The sequence below is a fragment of the Oryctolagus cuniculus genome, chromosome 13, assembly GCF_051225735.1.
Source record: "Oryctolagus cuniculus isolate XC-2025 breed Fujian yellow rabbit chromosome 13, ASM5122573v1, whole genome shotgun sequence".
NCBI lineage: Eukaryota > Metazoa > Chordata > Mammalia > Lagomorpha > Leporidae > Oryctolagus > Oryctolagus cuniculus.
The window spans coordinates 50,320,981-50,348,900 of NC_142879.1; the positions used below are offsets into that span (position 1 = coordinate 50,320,981).

The 27,920-nt window shown below is 52.9% G+C and overlaps 1 protein-coding gene and 1 long non-coding RNA gene across 6 annotated transcripts; one reads left to right on the forward strand and one right to left on the reverse strand.

Annotated features, from left to right (window-relative positions):
• Nucleotides 1-10,567, reverse strand: AGT (angiotensinogen). Of its 4 annotated transcripts, none has more exons than XM_070055515.2 (6): nucleotides 10,527-10,567; nucleotides 8,492-8,636; nucleotides 7,172-8,030; nucleotides 3,019-3,286; nucleotides 1,430-1,574; nucleotides 1-722 (listed from the first exon to the last, which is right to left on the reverse strand). In XM_070055515.2, exons 3-6 carry the CDS (start codon nucleotides 7,998-8,000, stop codon nucleotides 531-533), a joined length of 1,434 nt encoding a protein of 477 aa, XP_069911616.2. In that variant the 5' UTR covers nucleotides 8,001-8,030; nucleotides 8,492-8,636; nucleotides 10,527-10,567; the 3' UTR covers nucleotides 1-530. The 4 variants fall into 4 exon arrangements, with proteins under 4 accessions (XP_069911616.2, XP_089167692.1, XP_008266491.3 ...); XM_089311566.1 differs by having other exon boundaries at nucleotides 9,468-10,567; XM_008268269.5 differs by lacking the exon at nucleotides 8,492-8,636.
• LOC138844969 (uncharacterized) lies at nucleotides 9,659-27,886 on the forward strand. Of its 2 annotated transcripts, none has more exons than XR_016218978.1 (3): nucleotides 9,659-9,797; nucleotides 19,514-19,631; nucleotides 27,516-27,886. It is a non-coding gene; the product is annotated as an uncharacterized LOC138844969 (long non-coding RNA). The 2 variants fall into 2 exon arrangements; XR_011381503.2 differs by lacking the exon at nucleotides 27,516-27,886 and adding an exon at nucleotides 24,791-25,091.
• The last annotated feature ends 34 nt before the right edge of the window (nucleotides 27,887-27,920 follow it).

Sequence of the window (27,920 nt, forward strand, 5' to 3'; positions counted from 1 at the left end):
TCGTCTCAAGTCATTTATTAATAACACAAGACAGAGTCAGCAATTGGTGTTACATGAATCGTAGCACGAATCCAGATGCTTGCATCTCTCCTAATGTTTCTCAAAGCTAAGATAAGTGAAAACTACATGAAAATCATTTGGTCCCATTCAATAAGCTAAATATAAACCAAAGACAATGAAAAATGTATATTTGCATTTTTAAGCCCGATCTCGAGTCTCCATTAAAAAGGGAACGCTTTTGGTTTCACAGGCGACAGGGTCTGATCAGATTGCTTCCAGAACACTGTGGTCCTGGGCTGAACTCTGGTGCATGGCTCCCCTCCCCTACTCTCCCAAATAAGCTCAGCCCCGTGTGTGTGCTGGGTGGGTTTCCGCTGCTCATTACACACAGCACCCTTTCCCGAGGAGAGACGGCTGCTCGCCAGCTCCCAGCGGACTCAGAAGAGTGCTGACAAATCGCTGCTTTTGCCCAGGTTGGCTGCTGGCCTTCTTCTCACAGGTCAAGGGCAGCCGCTGTGCAGGGCCCAGCCTCAGGCCTTGTGCAGAGGGCTGACCACGCGGCCCAGGAAGTGCAGGGTGCTGGCCTCACGCTCGTAAACCGCAAACAGGAATGGGCTGTTCAGGGTCACCTCCAGAACCTCAGGCCCAGCGGGCTGCGGGGCGGACTCCACGGGCTGCTCTCTGTCGTCTGCTTTGAGTTCAAACAGAACACTGTTCAGCACCTGCAAAGCAGCAGACAATGGGATGGCTGGGCCGTGCTGACCCGGAGGACAGCATGCAGCCTGCCAGGAGGATGCCCGCTAGCGTGCCCCGCAGTGTAGACGACCCTTAACACCCACTGTGGTCCGACTCACTTGGTGGCTTCTCTCTAATGTGACCCTGCACCCTCCTGTCTCTACCCTTCACCTTGCTGTCCCAGGCAGAGTCCCTGGCTCCCTCCACTGTGGCAGATCAGAGCCTAGCGAATTTAGTGCAGAGAGTCGGTGCCCCCTGCTGTGTGCCCGTCTTTCCATAGCTACCCTGGCGCCCACAGCATCCGAATGCATCCTTGGAGCTTGTGGACAGTCTGTCTTGGGCTGAAGGAGGCGCTGTAGCACAGGGCACTAGGCTTAGGGACTCTCACTTTCCAGGCCCGGGGCACCTCCTCCCAGTCCTGCACCTGCTGTAGCCTCTGGGGAGCACCCTGAGGCTAGGCCAGGCTGGGCAGGGCCATAGGACACAGCCTCAGCAGGCGGCAGAGTGGGGTGGGAGGATTCTGTAACTCCACTGCCTCTGGAAAACCCAGAAAGCTCCAGCCTTTCTCTCACACTCACCTTGCCATGCACCTGTCCCCCTCCTGCCCTGCGGGTCCCTGACTCACAACTCCCTCTGTGTCCTGTGACGTACGCCTCCTACCCCCTGAACAGTCAGAACCACGGCAGCCACAGACCTGTCCCACCGTGACGCTGGCATCGCTGATTTTGCCCAGGTTTGCCTCAGCACCCAGCAGGGTAGGCAGCTTGGCCTGGGTGAGCAGGTCCTGCAGGTTGTAGGAGCCTCGCAACCTCAGCTGGGGCATGGTCAGGCGGATGGCCCTGGGGAGACGAGGCACAGTTAGGAAGGTTCCAGGGTGGCCGCAAAGGCCAGAGCTCGCCGGGAAGCCAGGCGGGGGTCGGCTCCTTGCACCTGTGCCTGATGAAGGAGATGTTCGACCCTCCCCCTGCTGGGTCATTCTCGCCCTTAGGAAAAACGTCAGCCACACGGAGGATAAGAAACCTTCGTGTCATCTGAAACACTCGAGAAGGGCAGGTGCCGGTGATGATCCCAGGTGCTTGACTGTCACTGGTGCTTCTTGGTTGCGTTCTGGTTTTAGGTTTGGTTGCATTGAAAGAATGGGAGCGTGCTACTTGGATAAGTAAAAATCAAAAATGCCTTTCTCTCCATTAACGCACGGTGTCTCACTAGCTACCCGTCACTGGTGTTCTCGCTAGAGAGAGTCACCCCTGGAAGGGAACATATGTGTCAGCCCCTGGGCTGGGCACATGAACTTCACATGGAACCTCTTCCTTCCTTTGGCCTCCCCAGGAGCCCACGCATGTTTCCAGTGATGTCTCATGCCTACCCAGGGTGACGCTATACCCACATTTCAGCTGCACCGTTCATAGCAGCCAAGGGGTGGAAGTGACTCGAGTGTCCATCTACCGATGCATGAAAAAACACAATGTGGCTGTGCCTAATGCCGAGGGGTACTGCTCAGCCTCCAAAAAGGAAAAAAAAAAAATTTGGAGCCAGGCTGCAGCATGCGTGAACCCTGAGATACTATGCTGACTGTTGAACGGGTACAGAGTTCCAGTGTGGGAACACAGGAAACTTCTAGAGGTGGACAGTGGTGATGGCTGCACGATATGAATGGACATAAAGCCACTGAACTGTACGCTGAAAAGTGGTTAATAGTGCAAATTTTATCTTACGTACATTTTATCTCAACAAAAATACCCACTCTTTAAAAAACCAGAGCCGACATCAGGAGGCTGCCTGTGTTCCTTAGTGCCTGTCTCGCGAGCAGGTTTCCAGGCCCACAGAGCTGGGTCTGCTCTGAAGCTAACTCTAGTGCTCTATGGAAAGAGAGAGGCTTTCTTTTTGTCACAGTGGCAAAGAAGAGCTAGGGACACCTCATCCCAGAGGCTGCCGGCCTCAAACAGGGGAAGGCTCCCCAAGAAAGCCCCACCCGCACCCTCCTGGTGTCAGTCCCAAGAGGCCCTTGGGTGCTATGTGTGTGCATGTATGGGGGACAGGGGTTCAAAGTTCCTCTCTCATTGAAATGTTTTCTCCCCACAGAAATGGGGACAACAGAAGGGCAGGAAAAGCTGCCATCTCTCTTGTGCCTCACTGGTACCTACAGGGACACAGAGGCCACGCCTCCTGGCAGCCCCGCCCCACCAGGCACCCGAGGCTTGTGTCTGTCCTCGCCCTCCCCACCCTGCACAGGAGGGCAGTGCAGCACCCTGACTTTCCTGGGGAGACCCGGGAGGTTCGTACCGGGGAGACAGGTTCTTCATCCGGCTCCGGAAGTCATGCTGGAAGACCAGGGCCTCAACTCGGTCCAGGTCAGAGGCGCAGTGGGGCTGGATCAGCAACAGGCAGGCGCTCCCGCCCAAGGGCACGCGGGTCATGGAGAAGTTGTTCTCGGCGTCGCTCCCGTGCGGGAAGGTGCCCGTGCCCGAGAGCATGGGGACGGACACCGAGGTGCTGTTGTCCACCCGGAACTCCCGGGTCCCGGGCAGCAGCGAGAAGCCCTTCATCTTCCCTGCAATTCAGACAAGGAGGGGAGGAGGGAGGGGTCACTGGGGTTGGCGGAGCGCAGGCCCAAGCAGCCAGCTGCCGTCCTTGTCCCCACTCCCAGGCCCCCAGGCCACTTTGCCTTCCCCTAGCCTCAGGGTCTCGCCAGCCACAGAGCCCCGAGTGCTGCTCAAGTCTTCCTCCTGCACAACCCAGCCATGTGAGATCATGGCAGAGGCACAAGCCGCCAACGTCGAAGGCATGGAACGCACCGGGCTCCGAACTTGAGGTTTCACAGCTGTCACTTTCAGGGACTTCCCTTACTCAGACCCCACCAGGCAAGCTCAGACCCAGCTCTGTTTTGGTCCGAAGCTGGACGTTTACCACACTCACCGTGTTGTGGCTGTGGTTGTGGCTGTTAGATAGGCATTATCTTCTAGAGCTGTTTTAGGTTCACAACAAAATTGAGATTTCCTATTGCTCTATGCACCTGCCGACTCCCTGCAGCCACTCCTGATTGTCAGTGTGATGCTTGACAGTGGACATTTCTTACTGCTTTAAAATTACTTTTTTATCTTTACTTGAAAGGCAGAAACAGACAGACAGATGCATATTCCCTATTCTCTGGTATGTATCCCCCCAAGCCCACAACAGTTGAGGCTGGGCGTGACCCAAGCCAAGAGCTGGGAACTGCATCCAGGACTATCATGTGGGTAGCAGGGACCCAGGCACTTGAGCCATCCCCTGCTGCCTCCCAGGGTTCGCGGCAGCAGGAAGCTGGAAAACTGATGGACCTACACGGCCACGTCTCGGTCACCCTGGTCACCCCGAGTGCACGGTTCACAGCACGGCTCAGTCTTGGTGCTGAGCACTCACTCTCTGGGGTGGGGCGAATGGGAAATGACATGAACCCATCGCTGGAGCGCCACCCAGCGTTGTTTCCACATTCGCTTTCTCATCTGCATTCGGTGTCGGCAGTCCCCACACTCCCTTCTCAGGGGCCCGGGACACAGAGCTGGTGCACAGGCTCGGGGGATGAAGGCTCCACCTTGTCAGCACCCCTTGGCACGAGACACAGACACACAACCTCACTGCGACCCGTGGACTTGAGCACTGGGCCTCGGGGACAGGGGCCAGCTCGCTCTCTCCCCTCCCACTTGCTGGGCTGTGGACAAGACCTTGAGCTCAGGAGGCAGGACAAAGGGCAGCTGGAGTGGAGAGCTAAGCTGCCCCTTGGGACCCCACATGGGCGCGGACACATGGTCATGTCCAAGGCATTGTTACACACTCGCACACCCCCACGCACCCTGCAGTCCTCTCACCCATCTTGAACCATCGTTTCTGTGGACATTTTGGGACAGAAGAGAGTGAAACACTCAATATGAGGCTGCCTAAGAGGAGGCCCCTGGGTCTGGGTCTTGTGAGAACAGAGTGGCTTTGTCCCTCGTCCCGGCAACAAGCCAGCCGGAAACCAGAGCATGTGCAAACCCAGCAACGCGGCCTCACTCCTCAAATATTCCTCATGCTGGCCCACCAGGCTGGCAGGGGGCCTCTGTGTTCCAAGGGACACGAGGACTACATTCTGCCCCCCTCCAACAACCCGAGACAGGAAAGAGACGCCATCTCCAAAGCGACCCTGGGATCTGGTGTGAGAGTGGCCGCCCTCCCACCACCCGTCTGCCTTGCATGGCTCACCACCCTCCACCAGAGGTTAGATAAATCTCTCCAGGTTAAGTCAACTGAGTCACAGAACCTTCCAGGACCAGCGTCACCAGCCCTGGGGGACAGCCAGTGCCGGGCACAGCGCACCCTGGCACTCACTGGCTGCACGCCCCTGGGCCTTTGCTGGTTGGACACAGCCCTCGGTCACTGAGGTCACTTGACTGGAGCACCATTGCACTGTGAGGGGAGCCTGGAGCTCTCGCAACAGCTGCCAATCTCACTGATGAACAGACGATGGTGGGCAGCAGGAAGGAAGGGTCTCCCCTAGAGGGGAGCTGGGGCCAGGGAAGATTGGGAAGCCGGACCAGAGAAGGACAGGGTGTGGAGGACACGGCGAGCATCAGGGCTTCCGGGTCCTTCCGGATCCTTCCGGGTCCTGCTGTGTTTTGCTTTCTTCTTCCTCTTGCCAGCCCTGTCTGCCTCTGTAGTCAGAATTACAGGGCCTGTCTCCAAGGAAGGCCCTATTTCAGATGCCTTTGCTTTGGGGGGGGTGCTCCTTTCTCAATGGGCTCCCCTTAGGGACAGTGGGCTGAGCCTGCCGGTCCCCACTCTGCCTTGCATGGAGTGTGACCACCTCAACTGGAAGACCCGCCCTGGGCTGGCCTCTGCCTCCACGGCTGGCTGCCATCCCCCAGGCTGCCACTTCCCCCTGTACCCAAAAACAAGCCAAGGCCTCTTTCCCTTTGTGATTGAAGTGCAAGAGCGTGCTGAGAAAACCAGCACGCAGGACGGGTCCTCCCGCTGGGTCCAGGGTCCATCTCTCAGCTGCCCGTTTAGCTCTCGTCCCCTACAAGGTGGGCGTCCCTCTGAGGGAGCCTCGTCAACGTCTATGAGACACACCCACCCCAACTCAGAGCCACTGCGTTGGGTGCACGTTCCCTGTAACATGACGCTCAGACGGCCCTCCCAGCCTCTGTCCACACACTGCAGGCCACCATGACACCCTCTCCCTCGTTCCAGCACCCGCCTCCATGGGCCCCCACGTCTCTGCCTTCCCCGGCTTGTTCTCCCCTGCGACCCCCTCTCTCCGAGGGCTCCCGGCTCTCTGCTTCTGCCTGCACCTCGCCCACTGGGTCTCCCTCCCATGCTGGCCTTGACCCAGCGGTATGGAATCACCCTGTACACCCTTCTTCAGGCTCCCTCTGAGACTTCCAGCTCAGGACTTACAAGTGCATAACAAATCCTCAAAGAGTGCTGTTGAATGAATAAATGATCATTGTAACAGGAATTTTTTTGGTAATACCTTTCCTCAACACGAAAGAGATTTCTGCAAACAAATTGGTCATTTCTGCAGGGGCCAGAGACTCTAGTCTCTGTCTCAAGGGACACAAACCTGTCCCTTCTGAGCACAGAGCTGGCCTATGGGGCCAGGAGATGGGAGTTCGCATCCCGGGATCGCCACTGGTGACTGTGCCATCTCCAGCAAGCTGTGCTGCTTCTCTGACCCTCTCCATCACCAGTTGCCTGCAATAAGCAAAGGCACCGATGCCTCTTCAGCCGCCTCAGAAGGGCATTCAATGGCGAGAGGAGAGGTTGTAGCGTGAAGGTTGTCAGGACCAAAATGAAGTCACTTATGTCAACTCTAACACAAAAAAACAGCTGGGAGGTTGTGAAGGAAGGGTTCTCGTGCATGATGGCTTGACGCTGACTATCACAAAAGGCTGGCTGAACCCCAACCTTGCACAGAGGCCACCTCAACCTTATGCAAAAAATACTTCTACAAGGATGCCTGCCCAGCAACTGTGTTCAACGTCTGGCTGGTGGCGCTCTCGGTTTCAGTCCTCATGGCCAGAGATGATTGTTTCAAATTATCTCAGGGAATCCTTCACATTTCTGCCTTTCAAACCTCCCCCAGCCAAAGCTTCTGGGAATACGCCCATAGTTCACCATAGCACGTGTGTTCTCATGGCAGTGGTCCCAAAGACCATTCTTTGGACAGCCTCTCCCTGGTTGTTGGTTAGTAGCTGCACATAGTAGGGCAGCAGGTGAGTGGGAGGCTGCTCATCCAGTCACCCAGTGGAGCAACCACTTCCCCCCTTCAGGGTGGTCTCCCAGTCCTTCCTCACACTGCCCCAGTCCACTTCCAAGGCCTGGTCCACCAAACTCAGCTATGTAATGGACACGCCATGCAGAGAACTGCCACCCCGAGGCACAGGCCCAGGGCCAGAACTGACCAAAGGATTTGCCTTACCTTGGAAGTGGACATAGGCATTGAAGAGCAGGGTGCTGTCTGCACTGACTCCCGTCAGGGGTCTATGCATTTTCCAGCCAGTCACAGCCTGCATGAACCTGTTGATCTTCTCAGCAGCAAGATCCGGGTCCGTGGCCAGGTCCAGAGAGCGCGCGAGGATGATAGGAGTAAAGGGAGCCAGGCTCTGCATGAATGGCTGCCTCAGGCGCAGGCCGGGGGCCGTGAACAGGCCCAGCACCGTGGACAGCAGCAGTGGGGCCTGGCTGCCCGGCCTGCCCTGGGCTACGAGCAGGCTCTGGATGGTCTGCAGGGCCGACAGGACCTTGTGCCCATCCAGCCGGGAGGTGCAGCCCTGGTCCTCCCCAGGGACACCCAGGAATGCCTGCAGCTGGGTGGCCGTGGAGTCTGAGGCTCCCAGGTAGAAAGAGGCCAGAGTGCCGAAGAGAGCCACCGGGGAGAGGACAGCCCCGCTGGGGTCACTCCACGTCTCGCTCAGGGTCCTGTACATGCGCAGGCCCAGGACGTCCACCAGCATCCCGACCTTCGCAGCTCGCAGCCTGTCTTCATCCCCCAGCTTCTCGGCGGCCAGCACCAGCTGGTCGTTCAGGGCTGCCTCATCCACGGGGGACGTCTTGGCCTGAATGGGGACGGGTGTGAAGGTCGGCTCTTTGGGCGTCTCCACGTCGGCTTTCTCCAGCTGCTCACAGCTGGTCTTGCTGTAGAAGAGGAGGTGGAAGGGGTGGATGTACACCCGGTCACCCGCGGCCAGGCCAGCCCAGGCCAAGAGGCAAACGATGGTGGCTCCCAGGCCCATGCCGGCAGGAGTCATCTCCGATCAAGGTGCCCGCTTCTGTGTAGCCTGAAATATCATTTGGTGAAGGGTGAAAGGTGATTATTAAGCCGTCATTAAGTGTCCTCTAGCCAGACTTTGAGTTGTCGCACTGTTTCCTGCAACTATTTAGCCTGGGAGAAACCCACCTGTGTCTGCAATGAAAGGAGAGAAGAAGCAAGAGCAGAGCTCCTTGGAAAACATTCACGTACTCCAAGTGCAGCCCCTCCTCCTCGGCCGCTCCTGCACACAGACCCTGGTGTGGGTCCCCCGGGAACAATGCTATGGGTCTCAAGGCAGAGGTGGTTGTTTGCTGCCTCGTGTGATCTGTGAGCTGGGCGGGGGCAGCAGGGAGCCTGAGTTGTGTCCCCCATAGTCTCTGTTGAAGGCCTAACCACAGCCCTGCAGCCTGGGACTGTATTTGGAGACAGGGTCTAACAGAGGTGATGAAGGGAAAATGAGGCACAGGCTGGGCCCTGACCCGGGCTCACCGGTGATCCTGTGGGAAGAGGTGGCAAACCAGTACAGAGGCACACAGAGGGAAGAATGCGGAGGCAGGGAGAAGACGGCCGTCAGCTAGCCAAGGAGACAGATCTCAGGGCACAGCTGTGCTCTTGAGGCTTCCAGCCTCCGGAACTGTGAACAAAGAACTGTGTCTCTCAAAGCCGCCCAGGCAGCTCAGTTGAAACACACGCTTGCCTGTGGCCAGAAGTCTGCTCTAAAGAATCAAGTGTGTAAAAAAAAAATTTCCGCGCACCTGCCAAGGGTACCCTTTCACGCCCTGTGTCTTCACCCCAATAAAACCATCACAAAATGCTAAAAAAAAAAAAAAAAAGAATCAAGTGTGTGCCAGCCAGGCAGTCTCTATGGAGCCTCCTGGCTCCAAATGGCCTTGTGGTGTGGCCTGGGAAGGAGGGTTTAGTTTCCCTGTGGTCCTAACATGAAAAAGAATTAAGCAGCCCAAGTTCAGCTGAAGCCGGGCATTGCCCACCTTTCTCAGCCCCAAAACAAGCTCTCAGCTGTGCCTGCGTCACGTTACCCCCCACAGCGCTCCAGCCCCATTCACCAGGAGTCTGCCTCGTGGGTCTGAGCTGGGGCTGGGTACAGGATTTTTCCTAACTGCTCATTGACTGATGCGTAGCCAGGGTTTGAACCCCACAGGTGCTCCGTCCCCCTTCTCTCACCAAATGCCCACCAGAGCACAAAGGAGCTAGCCTGAGATCCTGGACAAGGAGGGCTGGGGCTGGCCTGCTAATTTATTTGGCCTGACTGTTCTCTATCAAAGGCAAGCAAGTTCCCACGGTTTCTACTGCATCTCGCCCATTTCTGGCAGTAGGAGTATCCCGTACAGCCATGTCACTGCTTGGGCCTCACTCGCCCCGCCCCCTCGGCGCCTGCAGGGCTGTGGGCAGTCACATCCTGGACAATTTCCCTGCCTCACCTGCGCGTTCTGGGCCGCCGTCTTACCTTGCTCCTCTGCTGGGTTGTGCTGCCCTCAGCACAGCACGTTCAACTAAGGTGTGTGCTGTCTTTGGTTCTGCTCTAGTCATCCGATCACCACGGGAACTTTGACCCCTGACCTCAGCCACCACCTCCCCCTCCTCCTCTGCATTTGACTTTGTTGACAGTTCTCGCAAAAAGCCACACAGCGAGGACAAATGGGACCCAAGACTCTGCCCCCTTCTTGCGGGCCTTCCTGTGAGCCCACATTGCCAGTTCCTTCCCAATCCAGACACGGAACTGAATCCAACGGACAGGAGAACCCCTGGGGACCCACCCTGCCTTGCACTTACAAGGGTAAGCACAGCCCCTCCTCTTCTGCCGCTCCTGAACCCAAGCAGAAACAACAGAAAATTCTACGGCTCTCAAGGCAGAGGTGGTTGTTTGCTGCCTCCTGTGATCTGCGAGCTGGGCTAAGTGAGGACAGAGGGGCGCTCGGGCGTGGCGGGCTGACGCCCCCTCCCTGGGCTCCTTCACCCCCAACCTCACCCCTCCTGGCCCTGCCTCTTCACCAGCCTGGAGACCTCTTCTGCAGCCCGTGGCCAAGTGCTCACAAGGACACCGCTCACCTGCGCTTCTCTGAATTCCTCTCCCTCCTGCACTGCTGTCCCCCAGGCAGCCTCCCCAGCTCCCTTGTGTTTACCCCATTCTGTGCTTTGATCTGTTTTCTTATTTTGATTGTGCTCCTATGTACACCACGTTCTGTTTTGTGCACCTGTGGGTGCACACTCGAGGGCAGCCTTGCTCTTCACCCGCGTTGGGAGAGAACCTGGTAGACTCTTGGCCACAGTGACTCTGGGGCTGTGTCTGTGCCCTCCACCCCCGAGGACCCCAGCAATGCTCAGAGGAAGCAGGAGGACCCGGCCACCCTGCCCTTTCCATCCTCTGGTGACACCCAGCATGGCAGCTGAGGGACAGGTGGCCCATGTCTGGGTGTCTGTCTTATGATGAGGCACCATCACCTGTGTCCCTTCCTGGGTCCCGAAGGCCATTTTAGCTACCCTGGCTGAGAGGGCCCTGGCTTACCTGCTGCGTCCGTCCCCAGAGCCAGCCCAGCCTCTTCTCCCGGCTGGCCTCCCAGGAGGCCCTCTTTATACCAGAGGGGCAGACATGGAGCAGTTCCCAGGCTGCTCCGTGTGCAGGCTGGAGAGGGGATTGCACCACTTGGCCAGCCTGCTGGGGTGGGGGTGGGGGTGGGAGCCACAGGCAGCCAAGCCTGGCCATGACTCTCACACTGGGCGGTTTCCAGGAAGTTCTAGTGATCGATGCTGTTGCCCTGCTGCACAGAATGAGCTGGGACAGCGCTGAGTTACCCATTTACTGGACTTCACAGGAGCTGTCTCTTACCAGGTGCAGGAGCCTCCCCTGGGATGTGCTTCTGTGAGACCACAGGACATGCAGCGGTGGGGGTGGGGACTAGGCAGGGAGAAGAGCTGTACTCAGGGGACCCGACAGCTGCTTCTTTCTGTTAAAAAAAAATCAGTTTACTTTCATCGTATATGAAAGGCAGAGATACAGAGAAAGGGAGACATAGAGAAACAGATGGGGAGATATCTCACATCTGTTGGTATACTCCACAAGTGTGTGTAACAGCCAGGGCTGGTCAGACCAAAGCCAGGAGCTGAGAACTTATTTGTTTTTTTGTTTGTGTATTTGTTTTAACAAGCAGAGTTAGACAGTGAGAGAGAGATACAGAGAGAAAGGTCTTGCTTCCGTTGGTTCACCCCTCAAATGGCCACCACGGCTGGTGCACCGCACCGATCCGAAGCCAGGAGCCAGGTGCTTCTCCTGGTCTCCCATGCAGGTGCAGGGCTCAAGCACGTGGGCCATCCTCTACTGCCTTCCCAGGCCACAGCAGAGAGCTGGACTGGAAGAGGAGCAGCCAGGACAGAATCTGGCGCCCCAACCGGGACTAGAACCCGGGGTACCGGTACCGCAAGCAGAGGATTAGCCTAGTGAACTGCGGTGCCGGCCCGAGGAGCCAAGAACTTAGTGTGTGTTTCCTACATGGGTGGCAGCAACCCAGCCGCTGCCTCCCAGGGTGCACATTAGCAGGAAGCTGGAATGGAGAGCGGAGCCAGGACCTGAACCCAGGCACTCCGCCATGGGATGCGAGTGTTACTAGCGGCAGCTTAACCACTGTGCCAAATGCCTATCCCTGGGGCTGCTCCCGCACCTGCTGCCTGCTCGTGGGCTGTGTGGTCTTAGGCAGCTCCAAAAGGCCACGCAGGCACCTATGCCGTGCAGGGGCCTCTAATAGGCTCTGGGAGATGCACCCAAGTGAGTGAAAAGCACCTTCCGAGAGCTCCTCCCTTAGCCAGGGAAAGTGTAAAATACCAAGAGTGGTGTGAGCAGACTGAAGGGCACAGACAAAATGCCTTTGGCACGTGGCGTAGTGCAGGCTGTTAAAGCTGTGGGAGGTTCCCGGGCATGTGGCGCTGGGGTCAGGCCTGCCACGGTGGGTTGAAGAAGGCTTTCTGAAAGAAGATCTGGCTGTGACATGAACAGAGGTGGAAAAGCGCGCAGATGGTTGGGGGACACAGTCAGGCTCAGGTGCTGGAAGGCAGAACCGTGGTCACCGCAGCCTGGCCAATTGCTGCTGCTGCCCGCACCTGCCAGCCACAGACCATGATAAAGCTTATGTGGTCACCACAGTCTTTCCTGCCCGGGACCCAGAGCTGCAGGCCAGCCTCCAGGGATTTGGAGTGGACACACAAGAGGAAAGCTGCCGACCATCCAGATCCAAGGGGTGAGAAGTGAGCAGGCTAGGAAGGGAGGCCAGCTGGCACTGGGTAACAGAAGCTCTTGGACTTCATGCTCAGGAGGAGGAATCCATGTCACCAGGGAGGGACTGAAAGCGTCTGGGCAGTGGCCTGAGGGAGTGACGTGCTGCTGGATCTCTCCTTTATTTATTTATTATTTATTTGAAAGACAGAGTTGCAGAGAGGCAGAGAGAGAGAGAGAGAGGTCTTCCATCTGCTGGTTCGCTCCCCAGACGGTTGCAACGGCCGGAGCTGCGCAGATCCGAAGCCAGAAGCCAGGAGCTTCTGCCAGGTCTCCCATGCGGGTGCAGGGGCCCAAGCACTTGGGCCATCTTCTACTGCTATCCCAGGCCATAGCAGAGAGCTGGACCAGAAGAGGAACAGCCGGGACTAGAACCAGCGTCCATATGGGATGCCGGCGCTTCAGGCCAGGGCTTTAACCCACTGCACCACAGCGCCGGTCCCTGGATCTCTCCTTTAAAAACTGTTCTCAGAAGGATCCGGTGAGAGGCAGGCTGTGCTGAAGTCATCAAGGCTCCAGCCTCGGGGCACATGGAGAACAGCGAAGTCAATAGCCAAGCAGGCATGGGAAGCATGAGAGCTGTGGGAACAGAGGAGAAGGTTTGATTTTTGGCTGAGTTTCTTCTGAGGAGCTGCTGGAGCCGGTGGTGGCTACCTGGGTACACAGTCCAGAGGCTCAGGAGCCAGGTTTGGGTGGAGACACAGGACTGCGATGTGGCCTGATAAGAAATGAACATTTGGTCTCTATGCCCAGATTCCTGGCACAGAGCTTCCAAAACTCTTGTAACTTTTTGAGCATTAAGGATGAGATAGGAGCTTGCATTCTAACGCGTGGCCTCAGACCCCCGTGCCTGTCACAAGAGCTTTTGTAAGATCCTTGTACTCTCCGGAGTGCCAAGAGTGTCTTGGTCTGCTCATGAGAAGACTGGTGGCTCCAAGTCCCCAGAGAGCTTTAGGATTGAGTCCAGCCGTCAGGGGACCCAACCACATGATTAGAGGGCCGGCTCTTCCGGCCACTCTGCGACCTCCAGGAGGACACAGGTGCTGAGATGGAGTTCAATCACAATGGCCAGTGATTTGCTCAACCGTGCCTATGTAGTGGAGTCTCAATAAAAATCTTGCACAGAGGAGTTCAGAGAGCTTCCACACATGTGAGCAAATGCACGCGGAGGAACTAACTACACGGACGCAGACGTGCCTGGCTCATGATTGGAATCACAATGATGAGAGCATGTGCAAGGGGAGGGGGGAGTTCACGGGTGTGAGACAGGAAGCCAGAGAGAGACCGGGAGGGGCCGGCCTTGCTCTTGTGTGACAACCTACTCTCAGGGAAGCAGCTGGGGTCTCCTGAGAATGACCTCAATTTCCTCCAAGGACTATGCCCTTGACCTCATCATTTTGCACCAGGACCCACCTCGTACAGGGCCCACCACCTCCTCTGTCACCACACTGAGGACCAAGCCTCCAACGCCTGAACATAAACCACAGCCAGACCCTAGCACAGTGTCTCCCAGGTGTCTGTGAGCCACCCACCAGACTGAGGAGGGGGCTGGGAGAACCCCTAATTTATAGCCAAGTTTCTCAGAATGGCCGTTAACCTGAGGACCCACTCCTCACGCTTTGTGTCTGAAGCAGGGGGACAATCCTCTGGGACCAAGTCCTTCCCCTATGGGACCTGCATTCATTCTGGGAAGTTAGTATTGGAAGTGATATGTAGGATACCCCGCGGCTCACTGGGTGTCAGAGTGTTGTGAGTGGAGAGACAGGCTCTTCTACGGGAAGGCAAATGCGTCACTGGGTAAGTCCGTGAGTGGAGACGTTTTACCAGGGAGAGGAGGACGGAGGATGGAAATCCAGGAGCAGCAGAGGGGCCGTGCAGGACCCAGGACCCGTGCAGGACTCCAGAAGCAAGGGGCAGAGTTTTGGGATGTGAGGAGTCTGGAGCTGATTGAGATCGCTGGGGCTAGGTCTGGGGACCGGAAACTCGGGCCCAAAGATGTGCAGCTACTTGCTGAGTGGCACCCAGGAAGAAAACGAAGGCTACAGTTCCACAGGGAGTAGGAATTCATCAATGACTGCCACAGCGACTTCATTACGGTTGGAATAAATATGAGGAAGGGAGGGAGCAGTGAGCACCCTCGGTCTAAGACAGGAAGCTGACCCAGCCTGAGTGGTGGAGAAAGACTGGCCTAGGGAAAGAAGTCAGACCTCAAACATGAGCAGGAGCAGCTCCAGGACACTATTGTTGGGGCCAGGGCGGTCTCCATGGCAGTTCCAAGGCCCAAAGGCCCATGGTTTCCCAAGAAACACACCCAGACACAGGGATGGCTCAGTCTCCCACACTGGTCTTGTCCCTCAACCTGCCCCCATTAGACAAAGCCCCAGTTGCCCTGAGTGACCATGAACATCAGCAAACTTGACCAATCCTTTGAATTGTCCTCTAAGAGTGACAGAAGCCCAGCTCAGGGGAAGGTCAAGCCTGGGGAAGGTGTTCTTCTTCAGGTTGTTTGGGGGATCTGCTTCCCTTCTGGTAGGTAGTTCAGAAGTGAAATCGGGCCGGCGCCTCGGCTCACTAGGCTAATCCTCTGCCTTGCGGCGCCGGCACATCGGGTTCTAGTCCCGGTCGGGGCGCCGGATTCTGTCCCGGTTGCCCCTCTTCCAGGCCAGCTCTCTGCTGTGGCCAGGGAGTGCAGTGGAGGATGGCCCGAGTCCTTGGGCCCTGCATCCCATGGGAGACCAGGAGAAGCACCTGGCTCCTGCCATCGGATCAGCGCGGTGCGCCAACCGCAGCGCGCAGGCCACAGCAGCCATTGGAGGGTGAACCAACGGCAAAGGAAGACCTTTCTCTCTGTCTCTCTCTCTCTCTCTGTCCACTCTGCCTGTCAAAAAATAAAAAAAAAAGAAGTGAAATCTACATTTTACTAAAATCTAAACTTGTTGATGTGGAATTGAAGCTCAATTTCTTCTTCTTCTTCTTCTTTTTTTTTTTTTTTTTTTATTTGACAGGTAGAGTTACAGACAGAGAGAGAGAGAGACAGAGAGAAAGGTATGTTGGTTCACTCTCCAAATGGCCGCCACGGCCGGCACTGCGCTGATCTGAAGGCAGGAGCCAGGAGCCAGGTGCTTTTCCTGGTCTCCCATGGGGTGCAGGGCCCAAGCACTTGGGCCATCCTCCACTGCCTTCCTGGGCCACAGCAGAGAGCTGGACTGGAAGAGGAGCAACCAGGACTAGAACCAGCGCCCATACGGGATGCCGGTGCCACAGGCAGAGGATTAACCTAGTGAGCCATGGCGCCGGCCTTGAAGCTCAATTTCGGATAAGGAGTCTTATCAGACTCTCCAAAAGACCTCAAATTCTTTAAAAAATGACCAATTTGAGGAATGGGAAGACACTCACTCTCTAGACCATGCTGTATACTTTTTAACTGAACTTTTGAAGTTTAGGGAAGGGGCCCTTAATCTGAAGTATATGTATAACCAGATTTCTCTATATCATGTACAAACGGTCCAGCGAAGGGGGTAAGTTAAGGCATGGGACAGACTGTGGAGCTGCCAGAAGCCTTACACCCCCAAACTGTGCCTGAGGGCAGTTTCCTCTACATTTTACAAGTGCCCCTCTGGTGCCTGGGAGCCATGTGGTCCTTGGTTCTTGTTTCTCCCTGTTAGTCCCCCTCCCCTGTCCTCTACGCATCCCTAAGCTTCACCAGGGTTGACCAGATGTGCAATCACTCTGGTACTTTTGCCTATGGGGCATTCCAGTGTTCCAGGAGAGCAGTCTGCTAAACAGATCGTGTTCACTGGCTGGCACAGGGTTTCTCTCACTGGTAGCAAGCAGCAAGAGCACATAAAACTGGCCTTCCAGAACTGTGGTGATGTGTTCCTTCCAGGTGACACTTGCGTTGCAGGCAGGACTTTGGAGCTCTGAGCTGCCAATAGCCCCCTGCCAGCCCTTGTGCTCGTGTATGGGCTCAGGGGTCTGCTCTCATCCACCTGTGTTCCACGGGGTCCCCTCTGCACTGCAGCACCCTAGGATGTGGATGGCAGCCAGCATTCTTCTCCCTGTGTTTCCTCTGCCTTTGACCCTTGGAATGGTCACCGCATGTCCCCAAGGAGATCTGAGTCCCAGTCTCAGGCCACCCTCCAAGGGCAACTGTGGTGGAATGAGAAGGCCATGCCAAGATGGCCGCAGGCAAGCGAGTCTCAGTTACTCAGGAAAGGCTTTGAAACCCACCTGGCAACGGAGCCTGCCTGGCAACAGGCTGTGATTGGTTAGGGCATAAACCACCCCTTGACTGGATTGGCTGCCTTGGCTATTTAAGCTGCTGTACCAACTGAAATAAACGAGTCTGTGGGTTGCTCGCCTCTGGCCCACTTTCACCCGACTCCCGGGGTCTGGATGGTGACTCCGTACCTCTTGCCCCCACGGCACTCCTCTCAGAACGAATCCAGAGCAACAGGCAACTGTTCTATCTCTTCCAAGGAGTTGCAAAAGCATTGCTGTGTGAACTAAGGGGTCCTCATGGCTGATGCCCCTTCTTGCCTCAAGTCAATGCAGCAACGTTCCGTTCTATGGGGTCAAACTTCAACCACGCCAGATAAGCGAGGCGCATTCCTGGGAAATGAGGCCACTCCTTTCCCTCAGCCCATGCCCTTGCTGTCCTCTCCACCAGTGTCCAGGTGTAGAAGGCAGGGATTGGCTGACACTGAAAAAGATAACACACTCAGAGTGTGCCCTGCTGGACAGCCCACAGAGTTTGAGAGAAGACGCAGCTGGGAGGTGTGTGGAGCTAAGCCTATGCTGTAAAAATTCCAAACAGAAAATTTAACATAACCAGGACAGGAATCGTAATGCACATCTTCCCACAGTAAGGGTTGCCCTCATAGTCATCATAAGAGAGCTCCACAATAGCCTTGGGGATGGTCAGCGGGAGCCGTTGGTCACCAGTGACGTGGGGATGGGGGACAGCATCAGGAGTGAGCACTGCAAATCGTACACAAAGGGAGAGGCTTCTGGGCAAGCCGGCCTCCTCCTAATGACAGGTTACTGGAGAAGGTGAAAGTGAGGAAATACACACCATTAGACTGGAGGCAATGCCTGCTTTGCAACACTGGCTGAATCCACTCCCAGGGCCATCAGCGGGGTGGGTCTTCTATGTAAGGCTTTTACGATCATTAAAATAAATCAGAAAATCACTAGAACATTTTCTCAGGAAAGCAAATTATTCCCAGAGGGAACAGCCGTTCAGCAGACCATGGACTTGTAACCCTTGGCAATTGTCTTCCCAACAGGAGTTATTTCTTGTTCCTTCCATCGGGGGAAGTTAGGAGCAGTGTTTATCTGTGGCTAAACAAAGAGGGTTGAATGAAAAGTCAGCGGCAAGTATAGAAACCGACTGAGCTGTGGCTCAGAATGGGATCCATGAAGCCTGCCAGGTATGGCGTTGGCGGAGTTGACCTCTGTGATGCATGGGTCAGGCATTTTTTTAACATGTCCTTTTAAAAAATATTTATTCATTTTTATTTATTTATTTGAGGCAGGCAGACAGAGAAAGAGAAAATTTCATCTACTAGTTAACTCTCCAGATACCCACAACAGGATGAAGCCAGGAGCCTGGAACCTAATACCAGTCTCCCACGTGGCTGGCAGGGACCCAAGTACTTAAGCCATCACCTGCTGTGTCCCATGGTGCCCCTTAGCAGGAAACTGGCCTCGGAAACAGAATGGGGACTCAAACCTAGGCGCTCCAGTATGAGATGTGTGTTCCAGACAGTGTCTGAACTGCTGCACCAGACTTCCACCCCCTCGTCGCTTTTGGATCGGTTCCACTCTGTTTACTGAGAAGAAACTTGGACTAAACTGGAACTCCTACTCTCCAATCACCTGACCGTCCAGCTAGGAACAGGACAAACACACACAAACTCCTACTCTATAGTAAAACCCAACCCAACGGGACAGCAGGAGAGTCTGCATTTCCATATGTGATGCAATCAGACTCATAATCAGTCGTATGAGGCAAAGATCGAAGAAAGCGTGAACTAATTGTGGCACATGGGACTTGTTTTTGCCTGGATCAGAACTGTCCTCCCAGGAGCACACCTAGTGGAAGGCATGTGGCCACTGGACACACCATTTCCTGGAAACCAGGGTCGGGAAGGAGTCCACTGGGACACCATATGGGCACCAGTTCAAGTCCTGGCTGCTCCACTTTTGATCTGGCTCCCTGCTAAAGCACCTGAGAAAGTAATGGAAGATGGCCCAAGTCCTTGGGCCTCTGCACCTATGTGGGAGACCAGAAGAAGCTCCTGGCTCCTGGCTCGGGATCAGCACAGCTCCGGCTGTTGCTCCATCTGGGGAGTGAACCAGAGGATGGAGGACCTCTCTCTCTGTCTCTACCTCTGCCCTCTCTTAACTCTGCCTTCCAAGTAAAATATATCTTTAAAAGAAAAAGAAAGAGAGAGAGAGAAAAGCAGTGCTATCAAAAATCTTTGTACATATTATAAACCTGTATTGTTAAGACCTTTATTCTGTGCTTTGAGATATATTGTATCTCAAAACATTTCTGACTTTATAGGGAGGGTACACAACTTTTCAACTAGGACTCCACAAAGATTTAGCTGAACTTAAGTCTTAACTCCTGAAGGAATTCAGCTGTCAGAACTCTATTGTCTAAGCTCTAGTCCTGGAAAGATCAGCCTGCCCTATCACTACTTTCCTTAATGTGGCATATTATGATTTTTGTACTGGGATTAGGCTTGGTTTTTTGTTCACAACGATGTAAGTCAAATGAAGAATTAAATTTAAAATTTAAGGTAAAATCAATAGGTCACAAAAAGGTGAAGCTGTTACCTATAATGGGGAATTTGATTACCTAGCACGTAAGGAGCTCCAGTGTAAGGCGATTCCAATCGCCCACTTTTCATGAATAGAAGGCAATATATTGCAGTCATTTGTCTCCTCAGCTGCCCAACTCAGTGACTCAGCACCCACAAGTGAACTCACTGCTGCCAAGAGCACGTTATCCTTAATGTAAAAAAAAAAAAAAAAAAAAAAAAAACAGATCTCACTGGTGACTATCAGAATATGTTATTCAAAGACTTTATTGGACAGCAATTGAAAGTATGTATTTTTCTATATAATTTACTATGAAGTTATTAACAAATAAAGCATGAATTTTCATCATTCATTTCTGTTCTTGTTTTCTTGACCAGTTCATTTTTCCTCCCAAACAGTTGCATACCACACTTGAGGCAACGAAGTATTTTTTACCACCACAGCCTAAGGAGCTGAGTGCTCTCCTGCAGCTGCCGACATGCTTGCCATGAACTCCTGGCACTTCAGTACATTCAGGTGGGTCCTACGAGTTAATTCGCAGCCATCTTCTGTGACAGGTGTGCGAAACGCTTGTTACAACCTTCTTATATCCTCAAAACACACCGGCTTTGCAGCACCTCAAACAGATGTGCCACGGGCCCTTAAACTCTGCCGCCCAACACTGCCTGTTTCCCTCAGTGCCAGGGCAGAAAAGCCTGCTGAATTTTTTTTAAAAGATTGTATTTATGTACTTGAGAGGTAGAGTTACAGAGAGAAGAGACAGAGAGCAAGGTCTTCCATCTACAGCTTCACTCCCCAAATGGCCTCATCTGCCAGAGCTGGGTTGATCTGAAGCCAGGAGCCAGGAGTTTTTCTAGGTCTCCCATGTGGGTGCAGGGGCCCAAGAACTTGGGCCATCTTCCTCTGCTTTCACAGGCACATTAGCCAGGAGCCGGATCAGAAGAGGAGCAGCCAGGACATGAACCGGCACCTATATGGGATGCCGACTCCGCAGGTGAAGGCTTAGCCCACTATACCACAATGCTGGCACTTTCCTGCTGAATTTTGGCCTCTTTGTAATGGGCCAAACTTAAATTTGAGTTTTATACTTGTTTTATTAGCTTTGGATTTAGGTAGTATAGAATGTAAAAATTTCCCAGTTAAGTCCAAAATTTGTCAGCCATGCCTGGATGTGGTTAGTGAGTCTAACCATAACTAAATAATAACAAGGTTAGTGCCTTGCTTTGCTTTGGGATTCGTTTTTGCTTTATGTATGACATGGCCCATCGATAGTTATCCCGTCCTGTCTGTCTCTGGGGTCTTTTTGCTTCCATTTCCAGTGATGTGGGAAAACAGTTACCTTCTCATTATCCATTCCCCAAAGTTTCCTGGTTCTAATTTAAGTCTTCAGAGTGTTAAGCTCTTCTAAGAAAACTGTGGATGACCCCAGTGAGCTGTACATTCTTGGTACACAGAGCTGCTTCTGACAGCTGTGATCCTGGAGAACTGGGCAGGAACAGAACATTTCTAGTGCGCATTCCAGAAGCTCTCTCGTTATGGCAGTCCGTGTCCAATCTTGACATATAGAGGGTACTTTGTAAAACAAGTAGTAGCATGAACATTAATCTATTCTCAGAACTGGCAAACTATAGCCCGTGAGCCAAAACGACACCATCTGCTGTGTAAATAAAGTTTTATTGGAACACAGACACGCTCATTAGTTCACCACTGTCTACAGATGTTTTCCTGCTATGACAGCAGAACTGAGAGGTTGTGATAGAGAATGTGTGAACTGCCAAGCCCCACAGGTATACTACCTGTTGCTTTACAGAAAAAAACAGCTGAATCGCAATCTGTTCTATTGGTTCAGACCATCAATGATAGAGGTGCTGAGATCTACATTGGATGTCATCTTCTCACTTAAAAATTAGCTTTGGAACTTGTTAAAAAAAATTAGCTTTGGAAACATATCTGCTGTACTTACAGCACCTGCTTAATTTTTATATTTCTTCCCTATAGGAAGGGGTGACCATCAGGGAATTCTGAACATAATCACAACAAAAAAAACTTAGATGACACATTTTATCCAACTCATAATGTGTATCACAGGCAGAAATGGTCCACAGGACAGTGACTAGAACTGTGTATTAAAAACTGAGTCACTGGGGCCAATGCTGTGGTATAGTGGGTAAAGCTGCTGCCTGCAGTGCCGGCATCCCATACGGGCGCCGGTTCGAGACCCGGCTGCTCTGCTTCCAATCCAACTCTCTGCTATGACCAGGGAAAGCAGTAGAAGATGGCCCAAGTCCTTGGGCCCCTGCACCCATGTGGGAGACCTGGAAGAAGCTCCTGGCTCCTGGCTTCGGATCGGCACAGCTCTGGCCATCCAGCCAATTGGGGAAGTGAACCAGTGGATAGAAGACCTCTCTCTCTCCCTCCCTTCCTCCCTCCCTCTCTCTCTCTGCCTCTCCTTCTCTCTCTGTATAACTCTGACTTTCAAGTAAAATAAATAAATCTTTAAAAAAACTGGGTCACTGATGAAAGCATAATTTAAAATAATATCATTGGCAAAGTTCACATCTGCAAAATCTGAGCCTTGGACTTGGACTGCACCGCAGGAAGTGGAGGGCAGTAAGGGTGGGAGGGGAAAACGGAAAGGAAACTTGGGATCTGCCCATAAAAGCAAACTCTCAGCAGCAGAAGCCATCACCAGGAAAACTTGGGGAGGACAAAAGCTAACTGGTCAATCAGCTCTTCCTGGTAAACTTCACATGGAAAAGAATTTATTCTGATGAGAAAATGCTTCATCAATTAACATTCAGAAATATAAAAATGATTTAACTGGATCATATTTAAAAATTGACTAAGGAATTAAATTGGCTTTTCAATGAAAAGTCATCACTAGTGCCATAAATCTGAATAAAAGAATTCTGATTTGAAACAGCAAATTCTCAGGTACCCTCTGTGTTGTTGCTGGGGATGGTGGCTGCCAGGCCTGGGGTGCTTTTTATGTGTCAGTAGAGTAAGGTCCAAGGAGCACAGAGACAGAAAGTGCTGTTTCCAAATCTATTCTGTCCATGCAGACTTATTTGCACGAATACTACTGCAGCCAACGTGTCACCACTCTGAACTCTGCGTGTTTGCTTTGGTGCCTGCCACTGGGGAAAGTGTACACCAAACAGTTCTGCTCATCATTTAATAAGTTTAGATAAGGAATGGCTGTCCAAATGGAAAATGTTGTCATCCTTTTCCCACCAAAGCTTCACAGCTGTGATGATACAATGCTGTCCTTGTGGGCCTGAGTTGTAAATACTGAGTTCCAGAAGTGATATTTATTTAATGCTCAAGCCTCCTCTATGGAGAGCATTGCCAAGAAATTTGGAAAGAGAGATACTAGGTAATGCCTTCCTACTGTGAGTGAGGAGCGGAGACTTCGGGGTGGAATGGGGAGGCCGCTCGCAGCAGGGTGACAAGGAATGGATGCTAAGCGGAGCCAATGGTACACACGTCACTGGGATTCCCCAATCACCGCCAAGGCTTCCGGCCAGCCACTGCGTAGAGAGCTACGGGACTCATGCTGGCTGCACACTGCCGAGAGGAGGAATAGCCACAACAGCTGCTTTACTCATCTTAATGAAAGACCAACTGCCCTATAGATGGTCCCATGGTGACTCGTTAAGCTAACCGGACACAAAGACTTGGTGTCACTCCTGGCTAAGGTGGGAGAGGGGTCTACTTGGTTTGTGGTTAAAATGCTTAAAATGAAACAAAAACCTAGCTTGATGGACCACTTACATTACTGCACTACATCTTTAATCAACAGTGAGGAGTCTACACGTGAGTGCATCTCTGCTATCATTCTTTGCAAACACCCCCACCCTATACGTGAGCAAAGGGTCTTCTGTGTACATCACTCAAACTTAGCCCACTGGGGTGGTTCTGGCAACCCCCGGCATCAACCATCATGCTTGCCCCCTTCAACAGGGCCTCCCTGAGGGAAGCTGGCCACCATATCTCCCCAACCCTTTCCTTCCCACCCCACACCATTGCGTCCTGTCTCTCAGGGCTTAGCAACACCACGCCAGGGCTGAGTGAGGAATGAGGAATCTGGGTGAGGAAGGAAAGTGCCCCCTTCACCCTCTCCCGTGAAGGGTGGTCTTCTGGAGTCAAGATTGCCATGTCTGTTTTCTACACGGGGTAGCATTTTGGCAAGATGGCGGGAAATGAGCAACCCAGTGAACTGTGGAGGGCCCTCACATCACACTGGTGTTGCTCGGAGGTGACCCCGAGGCCCAGAGAGGACCCTCTCGCCTCCAGAAGATTCTAGGCAAGAGAAAAGCACAACCCCCTTCCCTCCCACTCAGACACTGAAGATCTCTTCCCCAGGAATTTCTGCTCATGCCTTAACTCATTCTGGCAATCCCCCAGGCCAGCTCATGATACCAAGCATCCTAACTGTGAACCCCAGATGTCCTCCCCAGGAGGCAAGTATCCAGTCCCCCCATTTGGTTGATGCGTGGTTGTCACCGGAAGCCATCAATCAGACTGTCAACAAATTATGACTCAGCACATGTAAACACACTGCAGTTACAGAGGAGGTTAGAAAACGGAAAGCATACCATATGCATCTTCATGCCAGCAAGTGGGAAAACCTAAGCAACATGCATAAGTTTCTAACGAAACTGAAGGCCCAAGGAGAGATAGAAACCATAAATAACTAAGGAGACTACATAAAGGTCAATCAGAGTTCTACCCCCAAAGTCACTGTGGCTGGGTGGAAAAATGACAAGTGCTATCCACTGCTAAGGAATCAACAGTTCTCATCTTTCGGGAAATATTGAATGCCCAGAGAGACATGTAGGACGTTTTCTTACCTTCAAGGGTCTGATGTCATGTTGGAGAGATAATATTTATATACACTAAGATGTAAACAGCAGGGCTGGCACAGTGGCATATCAGATAAAGCCGCCACCTGTGGTGCCAGCATCCCATACGGGCAGTGGTTCAATTTCCGGCTGTTCCACTTCTGATCCAGCTCCTGGCTAATGTGCCTGGGAAAGCAGTGGAGGATGGCCCAAGTCCTTGGGCCCCTGCACCTACACGGGAGACCTGGAAGAAACTCCTGGCTCCTGGCTTCAACCTGGCCCAGCTCCGCTCATTGCAACTATTTGGGGAATGAACCAGCAGATGGAAGATTTTTCTGTCTGTTTCTCCCTCTCTCTCTGTAATTCTGCCTTTCAAATAAATAAACAAATCTTTAAAAAAGAAAAAGCACAAAGCAAAACTCAGGGGCTCAATAAAGTACTTAAAAAAGAGAGAGGGAGAGACGTAGCCAGAACGTAATAGCAGCGACAATCAAATGTCACTTGCTAAGACTTTTGCTCTGCAGGTCACCCAAGCATTTCTCACCTATGCCTCACTTTCATTCTTGTAACAGGGAACGTAGCAGAGAAATGGATGCTAGAGCAGTGTATACTATTTGCACGACAGTCCTTCAGCACACACATTAGTTTTGCTCTGGCGTTCTATTCTTTTTCACTGAGGTCAGAGACCATCTCTGACATGTTTACATAGCTTCTACAGGCCCTGGTGGAGAAGTTCCTGCTTTGTGGGTTGTTGTGAATATTTAATTAGTTAACACAGCACAGGATTTGCCATCCCGTGCCTGGCTTTTCACTAAATGTGATGTCCTTCAGGCGTATCCACGTTGCTGCAAATTCTTTTGTATGCAACACCAGCATCCCATTTGGGCACAGGTTGGAGTCGTGGAATCCAGCTCCCTACAAATGGCCTAAGAAAAGCAGCGAAAGATCACCCAAGTACTCGGGCCACTGCTCTCACGAGGGAGACCCAGAAGAAGCTCCTGGCTCCTGGCTTCTGCCTGGCCCAGCCCTGGCCATTGAGGTCACCTGGGGAGTGAACCAGTGGATGGAAGACCTCTCTCTCTCTCTGTCCCTGTAACTCTAACTTTCAAAATAAAGAAATAAATTTTTTAAAGTATAGTACACTATATATTTGTGCAATGGGATAGTATTCAGCCCTTGAAAAAGAAGGATGCTAAAATCATAACATAAACTCTATCATAGATGAGTACATTATATTAAGTTGAATAAGCCAGTCACAAAAGGACAAATATCGTGTGATCCTGCTTATATAAGGTATCCGACCGGTGACATTCGTACGGACAGAAAGGAGGATAGAGGTCAGCAGGAGCTAGCAGGGAGAGGAAAATGGGAGTTACTGTTCAATCGGTACAGAGTTTCTGTTTGGGATGATGAAAAGATTCTGGAAAAAGATAATGGTCATGATTACACAACATCGTGGATGTGCGTAATGCCACTGAACTGTACACTTAACAATGGTTAAAATGGCATTTCTTGTTATGTATATTTTAGAGCAAAAAAAAAAAAAAGAATCCTTAAGAAAGCAAAAAAAAAAAAAAAAAAAAAAAAAAAAAGGAGGGAGGGAGCAGTGAGCCTCTTGTGAACGTTTGCTGCCGTCACCGCTGAGAGTTCTGCCCAGGGTCTACAGACTGGGGAAGCAGTAGACCGGGGAAGCAGACTGCGGAGACTCAAAGCAGAGGCAGCCTGACCCTTGAAGGAGTGAAGGCCTGGCCGCCGCGTGGGGTATTACGCTGTGGCGCTCTGTTGGTTATCTCGAGCCAAACTCCTTGGAGGAGCTGTGCTTTCAGTGTTTGTCCCCGTGCGGCCAGTCCCAACGACTATTACGGAGGAGCTTCCTTCACATCCCGGAGACTCCGAAGGGCGGCTGCAGTGGACCTAAGGACCCTAGTCCTCCCTCCTCCATCTTCTACCCCTGCCCCGAGGAGCTCCTAACGACATCCCCAGAGCTCACTGCCCTGGCCCAGAGACCGTTTGTCCTGTCACTCCTTCACAGAGTCCCTGCTTTGTTTTTTCTGAAAAGAATGTTGGCCGTGTCTTCAGACTTGACTTGCCTGTGAAGATCCTCGTGTGTGTGTCATTGAATAAAACCTGTATGCTTTCTCTTGTGAATCAGCGGTCGTGTTGATGGAGTTCTCAGCTCCAGCCAAGGAGTCCACGTTAGCACGAGGAAGGGTAGAAAGGAGCTCTCTGAGGTCCCCAGGGGCCCAGCTCCTGCCTCTGCAGGTTCTCCGCCACCTGCTGGGCTCCACTTTGCTCTGCCCCGGGGCACCCTCATGCCCTTTGGCCTCCACTTTCCACTTCCTCTTGGACTTTCATCCACAGACCCAGGGAGCCCAATGGCGCCAGACAGCCACTGCCCCCAACTGCCAGGCAGTTTCCAACACCCCGGGAGCGTGAAAGGACAAATACAACTTAAAACCAAGAGGCTTCGCCTCATTGAAAATGGGGGTGCAGATTCCCCTCTGCTCCTTTTCCCCCAGACCCTTAACCCAGGACAACTCGGCATCTCAAGAGCTTTCTCCCGTCTTTGAAATGTAGACACACTAGTTTGGAGGACTGGATAGGATTTCTGTCAGTTTCACAACCCAGGGCTGCATTTGTCAAGGACTTAGGCACTGCCTGCTTGAAACACCAACATCAGGGGTGAGTGTGCCCCGGTTGCTGTGCTTAGTGGAAGCCCGACCTCGGGGGGCACTTGGCTCCAAGTTCCAAACATGCCTCCCATCGTAAAGACGTGGAAAGTTTGGGTTTTCCTCTGGATAAGGCCGGTTAGACGACACAGCTGGTCATCCCAACGCCCAGGTGAAGGTAGCGTGAACGAGGTACAACGAACGGCGCTCGGGTGAGAGTCCTGTCTGCCTTGGCCACCTCTGAGAGGATTGCCTGGGTAACGCCGCATTCTGCTTTTGTGCCCATTCAATAACAAGGGTGCTTTCTTTCTCTCCGATTCTTGAGAGATTTTCTGGGCTGAGATTTTGTTTCTGTTTCTCCAACAGCGCCCCCTACCTGCGGGCCTGATGCATGCCTGGCTCCCTGGTTAGCCTCCTGGCCTCCCCATCAGACTCTATGCTTTCCCTCTGCCCCTTCCACCTGCTGTCCATGTGATCTGCATCTTGCTCCCTCGCAGAGCTCAGTTCCCCAAAGGCTGTCCTTTGCAATCAGAGGGAAGTCCCAGGTCCTTGCTCTGTGCAGCTAACATTCAGGTGACCGGAGCTGCCCTCCTCTCCACAGCCTCAGACCACACCCCTCCGTGACCTCTGGGCTCCAAGCACACCAACCTCGTTCCTGTCCCCTGAACAGGAACCACTTATTGCACATCGGTTCCTCATCAGTCCTGTCTCGGCTCAAACCTGACCGCAAGGGCCCTCCTGTGGATACCCCAAAGAAATGTCTCAGTCTACACTTAGCCCACTACACTACTTCATCTTCTTTACAATTGTGTTTATGCTATGTGTGTCCTGGTTTGTGTACACTGAATTTCTGAGGGTAAGTCTTGCTCATTGCCGCATTTCCACAGCTGGAACTGTGTCTGGCCAGAGGCAGGGCTCTGCAGGAATCCGGCTTGACATAACGCTGCCATCCTGGACATAACCACCATCTTGCCCTCAAACGCTATGGAATGTCTCGTACCTGGAATGCTACTATTTCTGGAGAAAGTCCTGGTGCACTCTGGTTAGCCACGAGTCACCTTTGTCTATACAGCATCCTGTCTTGGGGCCCTTGGATCCACTACTCTTGCAGTTACCCAATTCTATGTTTTTGCCTATAAGTCCCTAATAAATTATATTCCCCATAATCTTGGATTTGTACACCTCTTTCTTTGAAGTAGCACCTTGACAGTAGGGACTCCATTTTGGAGCACTTGAGACTGCATTCTGGGAAAGTAACCCCCCCCCCCCCCGACCGTGAGACTCTGGTCTGA